General features: G+C 53.7%; 3 protein-coding genes across 3 annotated transcripts; 1 reads left to right on the top strand and 2 right to left on the bottom strand.

The window, feature by feature from the left end:
* Positions 1-3,527: 3,527 nt before the first annotated feature.
* On the top strand, positions 3,528-3,980 carry N0V89_000822 (uncharacterized protein; the record flags this gene model as incomplete). Its single annotated transcript, XM_056209642.1, has 2 exons — positions 3,528-3,636; positions 3,706-3,980. 2 exons carry the CDS (start codon positions 3,528-3,530, stop codon positions 3,978-3,980), a joined length of 384 nt encoding a protein of 127 aa, XP_056076464.1.
* A 216-nt stretch (positions 3,981-4,196) lies between these two features.
* Positions 4,197-6,044, bottom strand: N0V89_000821 (uncharacterized protein; the record flags this gene model as incomplete). The annotated part of the gene is made up of 2 exons (XM_056209641.1): positions 4,197-5,962; positions 6,011-6,044. The coding sequence occupies 2 exons, from the start codon at positions 6,042-6,044 to the stop codon at positions 4,197-4,199; spliced, it is 1,800 nt and encodes a 599-aa protein (XP_056076463.1).
* A 498-nt stretch (positions 6,045-6,542) lies between these two features.
* N0V89_000820 (uncharacterized protein) lies at positions 6,543-9,356 on the bottom strand (the record flags this gene model as incomplete). Its single annotated transcript, XM_056209640.1, is given in 4 exon segments — positions 6,543-7,648; positions 7,697-8,417; positions 8,675-9,330; positions 9,350-9,356. 4 exon segments carry the CDS (start codon positions 9,354-9,356, stop codon positions 6,543-6,545), a joined length of 2,490 nt encoding a protein of 829 aa, XP_056076462.1.
* Positions 9,357-12,394: the final 3,038 nt, after the last annotated feature.

Raw genomic sequence — 12,394 nt, 5'->3', positions numbered from 1 at the left:
GACGAACGTGCGGGCGCTGAGGACATGGATTTGCTAAGGCCCTAGAATCTTCGACTGTACGAGGAAATCGAGACTGATGTGCTTGCTGTTGCGAATGCTGGCAAGGAGTAGATTGTAAAGGGTGAAGGTGGGTTTCAAAACAAACATCACTTCAACATCGATAGCATGCGCTCTGTTAAAATCCACAGCACAATGCATTGCGGAGTCAAAGCTTCACATGTAAGAAAAAAACCCACGAAATTTAAAAAATGTCCTTACTTACAAACTGACCTGTTACACCCTCTCTTTCATACACTTTATATACAGCGCACTGTTACAGAGCGTGCTTTCATTCTTCACGGCAGCCCCTCAATACATACCAACCTCTCACCCTTCTTCCCAAAACATTTGACACCTCCCTCATGCTTCTTTACGTTCCCACATTACACATGTCCCTCGCAATTCCTCCTCTCACACATGAACCGCCTAACCTCCTCCCCGCCTTTCTCCAAAACATAGCACCCTACCTCACATCTTGTCTTGCCGGCCACGTGCTTACACCTCAGTTCCACAGGAAAAGGATACGCCTTGATCCCAATAGTTTTAGTACGCATATCCGAGAGATCGCGCCGCTCGAAATAGGCGTAGTCAGGCATGGCCCTAGAAGACCAGATAACATGATAGGGAGAAACGTCGAGGGCAGGCACCGTGAGGAATGCAGGGAGGTATCTCGAGGGTGGGCATGGTGCGACATAGACGGTCTTTTTTATTCAGTATTGCTTCAATAGACATAATTTTGTTTAAACTTCTGTGTTTAAGTTTCTTTCCAGTCTTCAAGACCAAATACACTAAATTAAACTGAGTTCGCTCCTATTTTCGTTATTTTACCAACCCTAGATAACAATTGAATTTTTTTAATAGGGAAAGGTCCCTTATATGTCAACCGATATGAAAACCAGCTTTTATTCTATATCCTGTTTTATATCTAGGGTTGGGACTAACAGTCAGCCCCATCAGCGGGGTAGAGGTTTCGGCGGGCTGTATTCCGCGGTCATATTGCTTCTGATCTTGAGGAAGTGTGTATTTTACTTCTTTGAAAACTTCATCAACGGTGGTATAGCGCGTGTCGGAGTTGTATATGCGTGACGCGACACCTTGTGAACTGAAGAGAAGCTTTTGAATATGTAGAACAAACAAGTCGAGTGAAACGCATCGAACAAAGGTACTATGGGCAGGTTAACGAATCGAATTAAATCGTGAAGAAGTGAAGCCAAACATATGCGTTGTGTATGACAAAAAGACAAAACGCTAGCGACAACAATGTACTAAGTGCGGTCACCCAACTGGCCACAAATCCAACAATCAGGCTGCTTAAGCGTAGTTCAGCGTCTACGAGCCTCTTCGTCTGAAGTCAACCTGTAAGCTGCCTGACACCACACATCCACTTATACATTCTGTACCCTCGTCCACTGGGCTATCTCATCACTCCGCACTACACCTTATCCACTATGAGCCTTACCTTGTACCTCTGTCTTCTATATACAGTAACAGGGTGGTAGCAAAAAAAGATCTCCGGTCATACAACTCTCAACCTCCCACCTCGCTCTGCAGTATTGGCACTGGCGCTGGCGTCCTTGGACCGTCACAACTCACCTCAGGCTCGGCTTAGTGTTTGGTGATACAACTTCCCAGAAGACAGGGGAAGAAGGCGCAGGATTACATACACACCTATCCAATTACCCTGCCTCACGGTTAAGGGGTTGGTGGGCCCAGGTGGTAGAGCAGCCGGCGAAGGCAAGCCCCTGCTGTCGTATGACCGAAGATGAAAGGAAGAGTATTTTGATAATATATATAGCAGTAAATCTTGGAGCGGGGTAGCTCTGATATTGGAATGTGCGGTTGTGTGGGTTGGCTAGCGAGGGTGGCTGGGGAGGTGAATGACGGGTCAGGTGAATGAGGGGCGCGCATCGCCTGTTGGAGCGCAGACGCTGGCTGAATTTGTATGCGCTGACCAATGTGCGCGACCAAACATGGATGGTTTGCGTCGTTTACAGGATATCGTTAGCAGATGAAGGTTCGTATGGACATGGTGGCGTAAGGGTGTGAAGAGGGATGCGAAGGTAGCACGTTTCAATCCTCTGTGGTCGATGTTCAACCCAGCTCTTACATCCTTAAACGTTAAGCTCTTTTGTTGCTCTTTTCCTTGCTGTGGCCCGGACTTCTTGGAAACAAGGCGTTCACTACACAACGGATCCCGTGCTGATGCATCTTTTCTTTTCCGCACCCCTCATGACAATTCTTCTCACCCACCATTCCTGCCAACATCCACAATCATCAGCCCCGGCGTTCTCCTGCCCCCTCCTCTTGCAAATGCAAAACCAACCTCTCCTGGCGTCCCTCGCGCATACACGCACCGATTGACATCCCATCCTATCTTTTGACTCTGCAGCATCTGTAGCACGGTCTCGTAGTGTCTCTCATGCGCGGAAAGTTCCGTATCGTAGATGAATATAATGTTGCGGTGCGCTGTGAGGAAGGTCTCGGACATGCCGGGGCTGGGGGGATTAGTATGTAGTAGCTGGGAAGGCCAATGCAAGTTTCAAATGTATCTTGAAATGCAGTGATTTTAGGAGACGGAGGCAAGAGAAAACCCTAAACATACTAGAAGGTCAATATATCAAGGAGCATAGGCCACAACGGAGTGGGAAGCTGGGCGTGGATGCGAGAGTAATATCGCGCTGTAGTGATAGTACTGTATAGTTCTCTAGTGGGGAAGATGACTTTCCCGTTCTCGGGACACTCGCTCGGGAAACTGTTATTCTCATTACTTCAGTTCACCCGCTCTCTGTGTGGTAACGACGGATTCTCGGAAGCGCGGTGCTCACGTGAGATCGCTGCCATCGACAGCGACATATGGTGACTGCGAAGAGGCGACGCTGCTACTGGGCGATGCGGCGCTGCCTGGCGATGCATAGCTGCCTGGCGTAGACATTGCGGTCGAGGGCGAAAGTCGCGGAGGAGCACAGGATGGGATTCCGGCGATGTAGGCGCTAGACTACTACGAATAAGGCACGAGTGGGATGTTCGCTCGTCTTCGCGCGTGCAAACTCAGAACGTGAGTTCTCACATCCTACCCTGCAAAGCCGTGCCGCCCCTCCCCGATTTCAGCGTCGGCTACCCGCATCGTCTCGTTGTCTTGCGAGATGCTCTGCCGACGACAACGATGCGGGAATCAACAGCTGGAGCATGTCCAAGTGCATGCAGGTGGTTCAAGTGATAGGCGTGCAGACCTGGAGTGCGCTAAGGCTCCAACGTCGCCCATGCCCGAATGGGTTAGAGCACGGTCGTCCCATCTGTCCCGCACCGACGTCAAGAGACACGCGCGCTACCGTCTGACGTCACAAGAGCCACAAGCTTGTTATCACATGCAGTACCTCTGCACCTACATAAGTGTTCAGAGACACACTATCTGCATTAGCACCTATAGCTCCCCATCACACTACTCCATATCACAGTCTAGCCTAGATAAACACATTGCCGCTATCAACATGTCGAATAACGAGGATCAACAGCACATCCCCACAAACAAGAAGGAGGAGGATCAAGAAGAGAATAAAGGCTCAGGCGGGCTTCTTGCACCTCTCGCTGACCCGGTTGGTGCGTGATCCCCCTTCCATGCACCCATTCCTCAAAAGCTCCTTGCAAACCAACCCTTACACCCCACAGGCAAAGCCCTCAACACCGGCCTCCGCCCCCTCGGCGCGCCCCTCGAGAAAGTCACCGGCCCCCTCGGCAACGCCCTCGGCGGCACCACTCGTGGCGCCCTCGGTCCCATGATGGGCGAAAAAGAAGAGCGCTCGGAGCTGCTCGGCGGAAACAATGTCGATAGCTATAGCAAGAAGGAGAGCTTAGGTGGGAAAGAGCAGACCGGGCAGAACCCGTTGGGTTTGGATCAGACAGGGCGGTGGGGATTTGAGGGTGATGGGCAGGGAAAGAAATAACTAAGACACAAGGGACACAGTCTTGAATGGGCAATGTTGTATGATATGTTTCCACGAAGAATGCAGGTCGGTGAACCCTGATATGGGAGGAGATGCGAATGCATTGATATATACCATTCGTATCGTGATCATGGACGTATGTTGCAATTATACAAAACGGGTATACCCAGCAGCAACACCACAATACCACCCTTTTCGCTTCCCACCCTAAGAGGCTCAAAACATCTCATCCAACCCACTCTCATCCAACCTACTCCTCCCTCTACTCCCTCTACTCCTAGCCCCTCTCTTCTCCCTAAATGTATCCTCAAAGTTCCCCATGCTATCAAGTCCCTGAACGGTTTCCACCCTAATATCGTCCACATCCTCACCTGAGTCCTTACTACCACGACTTCTCCTCTTGACACTATCTCGCAGCGGTGGCACTGGCGTCCTTCCAGTTAGGATGTCATACAGACTGTCATCGCTCTCGTCTCCCTCTTGTCCCTCAAATCGCAAGACTTGGTCCTTTCCTTCGGGCCAGACGAATATATAGCCCTGCTGGTGCCCTACCACCATCGTTGGTTTCTTGTCTGCTGCCGTGTTGAGCCATCCCGCCGTCCATTTGGCGGGTGCGGAGCCAGCGGGTTTTGTAAAGCTATCTGAGAGCGAGAGGATGGAAGGTGGACCGGTGGCCGAGTTGGTAGTAGGTGATGTTGAACTGGAGGAGGGGTTCGCGGTGTATAGGTACAACGTAGGTGAATCGTGTGTGGACTGGATGAGGAGGTGGGACGGATAGCTTGGGTGCCATTGTAGTGCCTTAATCGGAGAGTGCAGAATGATAATCGTCCTTGGCTGCAGACTGCATAGATCCCATATCCAAACCGTAGTTGGCGTAGAGTCGTCTCTCGTAGCGCAAATTGTGCCGTCTTTGTTGAGGGCCATGATACCGATTCCTTGTTTCATAAGCCCGGTATCATTCTTCTCCGCCGGCGCCTTCGGTGGTGTAGCGGGTTGCTGTGCGAATTCGAAACTTCTGAAACCCCGCGCGTCGACTTGCTCAACGTACACTGATGCGCTCGGTATGCTGATTTGTGTTGTGTGATCCAGATATACGACCGGAGCGAATGTCTTTGTGGACAGCATCCGTACGCGACGATCCCATCCACCGACGGCCAGCCACTCGTTCCCGGGGATCCACTGCACCATCTTGATCCCCAGGCCTTCAATCCCCCATTCGTTCAGCTCGTTCGAAGGCTCGCGCGATATCGTCCGGTAGAGATGTCCATCCGCCGTGTATATGGACAAACCATACCCCACACTCGCCGCATCCCACACAGCAAGCCACCTCCCGTCTCGACTCCACCGTATTCCCTGCGCATCCTGTGTCACCAGCTCCACCCTCTTAATTACAGCATACGTCCCCGGTGCAAGCAACATCAATGTGTCCACGCCCGAGCTACGACACAGCAGCGCAAGTACACTTCCCCTGCCACAAACATCCTGCTCTTCGTCGCAATGTCTGTATCCCCATCCTCTACTTTCTTTGCCGCTGAACTTCGGATCTCGGATCTCCACCGTTCGTCCTGTTTTCAAAGACCATACGATTACGCGGCTTGCAAAGTCGCTCCAGACAAGCACTTCGTTCTCGTCTCTGCCGAACTCAACATTAATGTTCTTGCCCATGCCGCCTGACCCATTGTTTATGACAGCATTCCATTTTTCGTCGCGCAGGTCGTAGACACGCGTGGTGTCGTCGTCAGCTACAAGGAAGCGGTGCGATCGTGGTGGCAATGCGGACAAACGTTGTGGCGGTGTTGGGGCGCCAGTCGGACTTGTGGATGGTGGGGACCATGCGATCTGCGAGCGTCGTAAATCATGCGATGGCGGGAGGGGTATGTCGCGGTCAAGTTCGAATGTGGCAAGGGAACGGATCTGGAGGCGGGCGCCAGAAAGGCATGCAATGTGGGATGCGGTTGGGGACAGAGCCGAGAGGGATGTAGCTAGACTGATGAGTGTGATATTGGAAGCTTACTACAAAGAGCACTGACCTTTGTATTGAGGAGAAACGTCTACAGTCTCCATGGCTCTAGGTATGTCGGCAACGACCTGACGATCTGTGTGTTGACGAGGGTAAACAAATGAAGAGCAACTGGCCAATCAGGCGCGGAGAGGGCCGCCCACTTCCGAAACCCTCCCAAACTTGTTGATCTACATATCTATAGCTACACCATGTGAAATGGTCTGATAACTGGACACACTTTTGGCAAAACTTCGACACAGCCTAATTTCCCTTTTCGTCACATGGTGGGATGATTGTTGCAAAGCTTGATCAGAGCGACTACAAGGGTATGGGTATATAACTCCAAAGATATCTACTCTTGAGTCTCTTTTGGGTGCCACGGAAGGGCATTTTATAGACATCCAGATCCATTCATCATCAACTCTCCGACATTCTAAACCAAACCCAATTCCGAGCGTATATGGAGAAGTGAACCAAAGAGAAATTCATATCCGTTCAGTCATGCGTTCTGAGCGTCGCTGAAATGCGTTCAATTCATATATTGACTTAACCTTGATGGCCTAGGTGCTGTACACAGGCGCTTTGATCAAAATGCTCTTGCCGCGGATTTGCACCGCTACACCAACAGACAAACGAACTCTCGGCTGAGGAGCATCATCCTTTGAGGGCAGCGACAGACTTTGCTGGCTTGGATTAGGTTGGTGGCCCAGAGACGATTCGCGCTTGCCAAGTGTAGCTGGAGTCTGAGACGGCTTCTTCGACCCGCCGAACCCGAACATACTTCGCTTCTTGTCTGCAGGCTCCTTGGTTGTTTGCTGATTCAACTGCTCCGGTTCCCCAACTGATGCATTGTCGTCTACCTTGGACGCCACACTTCGCAAAGACGCGCGGTCTGCCTCATCGAGTTCTCGGATGGGGTCTGTCAAGGCGGGAATGCCAGACTCCATCTTCATGAACTCAGAGACAAGGCCCTGTCCTGGGTAAAAGTACTCAATCTGCACCTCCCGGCTCTCGAGCGGAAGATGTTGTGCGACGCTGATAGCTAATTCAATGATCATAGGGACTCCTCCGTTCAGATCCGGAGGTGCAGGGTCGTTGAGATACATCTGTATAGAGCCGATGAGCTTCTCGTTCAGTGTTTCGGTCAATGTCGCTCGGTTTGGCCCATTCTGGGCAGCTTTAAGCTGATCCGCCAATCCTTCTAGAGTCGCCAAACGCCAGTTGATGACTTTCGCGTTAAGAGCATCTTCATCTTCAGTGGTGTGGCAGGTCGCAGCGTATTTCCGTATGTTCAGTTGGATGGTCTTCAGCTGGGTCGAGAGCCCAGTCTCAAGATCAGGGTGGAAGTACTTGTCGAAGATGTTCTCGACCAGCCACTGCGAGATGAAAGCGCGTCCGACCGCAGTCATCTCCTGCTTGCCAGTCTCTACAGCAGTCTTGTTCACGACAGGCTGCAGCCAGGGCGGAATCGCCTTCCAATCCTTACGGATCGCGAAGGAAAGTTGTGCTATCAACCCGTCTAACCTGTTGAAGCGAGTAGCGTATTCGCTATCGTCCCAAGATGTGCGCGACAGGGAGAGACGCTGGTTTGCGAGGGTGTTTTGCAGCTGATGTACTTGGGTTTGCTGCTCGAAGAAGTATCGCTTGACCTTTTGATACTTTTCGCCTGCAACGGGTCAGCACAGTGGGGTACCAATGGGATGGTGGGACTTACGCAAGACGTCATGGTCTTTGATCAGTTGAGCTATCTCGTCGTCCGACATGTCAGCCGCAGCTCGCGGCGGTGGTGTTGCCCGACCCATCTCCCCACTCTGCGGATTCTGGCCTTTCTCTCCTCGGTATGGCTGCCCCTGCGAAGCTGTTGGCACGACGTTAGCGCCAAAAGTCTGAATGCCCGGTGAGACAGGCGTTTGTCCTTGAGCCTGACCTTGTGTTGAATTCTGCTGCAGAAGCGAGCTCTCGCGCGAGGGTGGAGCCTGTTGCTGGCCTCCATCGTTCACTTTCCTCAAGGTATTGCGCTGCCCACTGTTCGCCGGCGGCATGTTGTCTTGCTGGGGCGGAGTGACGCTCTGCGAGTGAGGGTCAGTGGACGGGGACGGCTGTCCCTGCTGGTCGTAGGCCTGGAAGATGGGAGGCTGCGATTGGAGGGGCGAGGGTGGGGCAAGCGATGCGTGTGAGGACGGAGGTCGGAGCTGCTGCGAATGCTGACCGTCGATCGGCTGGCCTCCTTGGACGATCTGCGGAACTTGTTGCGACGGCGGAGGAGCGTTCGGCTCGCCTTGTGCTTGGGGAGGCGAGCGACCGTGCTGCAGCTGCTGAAAGTCTTGGCCTTGGTGCGGCTGAGGCTGTTGGGGGGAGTGTTGCGATTGCTGCGAGTAGCGAGGGTTCTGCACCTGAGGCTCTGGCGGACCCTGAGGCGGTTGCTGTTGTGCGTGCTGCGCAGCTTGCTGGGCTTGGTACTGGTAGTAGTTCTGCTGCTGCTGAGGATGCACTTGGGCGTTGCTGACGAGCGGGCTGGGCGCGTTTTGCGGGGTGGGTAGGCCTGGTAGTCGTTTGGATTAGGGGGGTGCTGTCCAGGGGCCTGCTGGTAATTCTGGTACGACGGCGGGTGTTGTTGTGGTTGCAGGCCCTGGTGTTCGGGGCTGTAGTGTTCTACCCCGCCCTGGGCGTGATAACTTCCCTCCGTGCTCACTCTAGCGAGTGGGGGCCGGTTGTACTGCTCCTGGTGCGGGTTGGGCGAATATTGCTGCGGAGGCTGCTGCGGATGGCCCTGGTATGGCGCGTCTTTGGGCGGCGCCCGAGGAGGCTCGTCTTCCTGCTGCAGGAATGGGTCGAGGTCGTCCTCGTCGTGCTCGTCGGAGGGTGCGAGATGCGAGCTGGATCCGTGCTGCCCGTGCCGCTGATTCCACTGCGCAGCTCGCAGGCGATTTTCCTCCTGCTGCCGGTATTCGAGCTCGCGCGGGTCGCTCTTGCGCACCGAGACGCGTCGCCCGACTTTAGCAGCCTTGGAGCGGTCGTCTTCTTTGTGACTGGTAAGCCCGAGGCGGCTGCGGAGGCCTTGCTTCTTGGGCTCTGGCGCGTAGGAAGACTGCGGCTGGTAGGACCCTCTGCGAGGCTGCTGCTCGTAGCCTTGGGGCGGCTGCGGACCGCCTTGTAGCTGCTGGAGCGTCTGCTGGTCGAGCGCGATGCCCGAGGAATGGCGGTGGCTCGTGGTGCGCTGCGGGAAGGGCTGCTGCTGCTGCTGCTGTCTGTAAGCTGGTTGAGCGACGCCCACCGGAATCTGCTGCTGTTGCGCAAGCTGCTCGGGTGGTGGGAATCGGCTCGCGCCCGTCTCGTTGACCGCGAGTGCTTCGAGTGTCAGCCGCACGAATCATTGGGCGGCCAACCGCTCACTTACTGGACCCAGGCCCCGAAGGCACTGGCGAAGGGTGGCCGGACGAAGTTTCGACAGACGAGTGCGAGCGATTCGACTTACTCCAGGGGAGCGAAGGCATGGCAGGAGAGCGCGAGAGCTGCCCGAGTCTCTTGCGGGAGAGAAGGGCGGGGCTGGCGTACAAGAGAGGATGCTAACGAGAACGAACACTGCCAGCGGGATCAGCGGGCGACCAGGGCGCGACTGAACAGCACCATGCGCGATGCTTCCCAAGCTGGATCAAGCCGACATTACTCTGCTGGAGCTCGCTCTACATGTAAAAGCACCGAGGACGCCCTAAGCTGGACCCCGGTGCTATCAGCCGTACCCGTGCAGGCCTGCAACAAATCGAGGGCAGCGAGCCGCACGCCAGTGGATGCCCGGCAGTCTACCGCAAACGTGGATGGCGCCCGGCGGTGGCAGTGCTGGGAGCCTGCGACGTTACCATCCCGTCAGATCTGGGATGCTCACGCGTAGCGGTGAAGTTCTACAGCCTCGCCAGGAGAACACATTACTATTGCCATCCGTATCCAAGTACAAGCGAGCGAGCAAACGCCAAGGCCATGGTGATTGCTTGTTGCCAGTCCACGCCCTCCAAGCAATCGGTCGCCCATGCAGCCGTCGAAGCCATGCCTTTGTCTCGGAATCCTTTGTGCGCTCCATTGCTCTCAAAGGTCTTCTCTACCAGAGCGAGTACGGTTCAGCTCAGGGGCTATTAATAGGGTCTGACAGGTGGGTCACGGTAGGCAAGTCTCGGCTAGTCTAGTCGACTCGCTTACACTCGTTCGTCAGCCTTGCATGCGAGCAAAGAAGGGTTGGAGTTGACGAACATATGTTTCTAGAAGCTTTGCGCCATCTGGGCGCTCCAGATCCCACCCACATATCCTTTCGCGCAGCTGCCACGCAGTATCCGCTCACTATGCCGTTGCACAAGCCCCTGAGCAGCATCTACCATGTACTATGTACGTGCCTCGCTCTGCCTGTTAGCAGGGGGCAGCATGCGCGGAACGCGACCTGAGCAGGGTCTGCTAAGCAAGGTACGACAGGAAAAGACAAGATATATCTGCATGCGGCAACATAGCCATTACTTTCGATACACGCGTAGGGCTCACCTATCTGTACTTGGACAGTGCTTGCTACAATCGAAGTGGGGTCCAATATCGGGACGTAGGGCAACTATATGCCTTCCATTATGCTCGTCGGCATTGCGCTTCCCGCAATCGTCCGGACATCCAACCATTCCTAATCAGTGCCTCTTGCTCAATAGCTCTCTTCTTAAGGCTGTCATGTGCAGTGCGCTATCCTCATAATCGCCAGCGACGGCTTCACGGAACACACCACGACCGTCATCGCTGGGTGCATCCGCGCTCAACATGCTCAGCATTCGCAGAATAGCGTCGTTCCCAGCCCTCGACGTGACTTTCAAGCATACTGCTCCTTGTACACCATCGACACCCTCCGGGCATTCGCCCTCCGTCGCTCTCCAACGATAGAGGACGCAACCCACAACAACCACATGAGACCAGCGACCGCACCATACGCGGCCATCTGACCTGTCGTGGGCCGGGCATAACCAGTCTGCGTCGCAAGCAGCAGGCCCAAACCGCCATTTATCATCCCCAACGTGATCAAAACTCTTCCAAGCCCTAATGCGCGGGTACAAAGTCAGTGTGGGTTAAGACAGAATAGGCGAATACCTTGTGCAGGTCTCAGCTGAGCGAGAAGGAAACCTTTCTTCTAGCAAAGGGACACATTTAATGTGGTTTGCTTACAAAGATGGCCGTACGACCAGAAGGTGCGGCGTCCGACTTTCTTGAAGCGGAAATGGTGGACTACGCCTAGAATCGGCTGAATAAACAAGACGACAAAGAGCACTATTCCGATGATTGGGTGATAGCGGCCAATGAGGTTGACTTGGGAAGGCACTTGTTGTGTCATCCATACACCGAGCGCGAATGCTGCAATGTACACGACGGAGGCGAATATCTGAAAGAGGCCGTGAACAAGCCACAGTCCCGGGAAAGATGCCAGTCGAATCAGTATCGAACCCGTGGGAAAGAATATTACGAATGCGAGCGAGGCGAGAACGCCGTGTGCGATGCTAAACGTCAAGGAGCCATTAGCGATTGTTACGACAGAAACGGTGTGGACGGTATGCTTACAGTGCTTTGTTTCCGCCAAAGTAGCCGTTATTGAAGTCGAAGCGACCGTCACTGGATGAAGTGCTTCCGCCTCCATTGAAAGGGTTGTAGTTACCTCCATTGTTGCTATCTGGCCCATACTGTCCGCCAGGTCCGTATTGGCCGAGCGCAAGCGATACTACTGTTGTAAGTGTTTGCGTGCTGGGAGTTCATCAGGTCGAATTACAGACCAAAACTAAGCACACATGCTGATCTTGCGACAGACATTCTGAAATGACCTAAACTCTAATCCACGATTGACAAACAGCTCATCAGGAGGTGAATGAAACACGATAAACCAGAAACAGCGCAGCTGGCCTACTTATTCAAACGCTGTACTGAGACGACGCACATCCGGAGTACGGCTAAGCAATACTCGATAGATTAGCGTACAATTTAGACATACGGCTCTGACACAAGTGACATCAGATTCCGTTATCATCTTTGGATTACGCGTAAAGAGGTGGATTGGTACGACACGAGTGGTCGAAAACCAGTTTCTATTCCTGCCATCGGTGGAAGTCATGGTGGAGAGCCGATGGCTTATTACGGCTGGCTAGATCGGCGCGACGGGGGTGGAAAACTCCGGAGAAAACTACGGCAAGCCAAGTACTTGCTGCCTGAGCTCTTCAGGCAGAAGGACCTTCTTGCTTTTGTCCAGAATCCGCCTTCATAGGCATCAGTCGCACATGAAGTGCACCTCGTAACAACCCGTTCAGTGCGGCCTAGGAGAGAGACCACCTCCTTTTGAATATCAGTATGCTACGTGCTCCTCTTATCGTATTCGTAGGCAACATAGCGGCCAAGCGCCCTTTGCCGA

This window comes from Didymosphaeria variabile (assembly GCF_027946475.1).
Source record: "Didymosphaeria variabile strain IMI 356815 chromosome Unknown scaffold_1, whole genome shotgun sequence".
NCBI lineage: Eukaryota > Fungi > Ascomycota > Dothideomycetes > Pleosporales > Didymosphaeriaceae > Didymosphaeria > Didymosphaeria variabile.
This window is presented reverse-complemented; position numbering and strand designations above follow the sequence as displayed.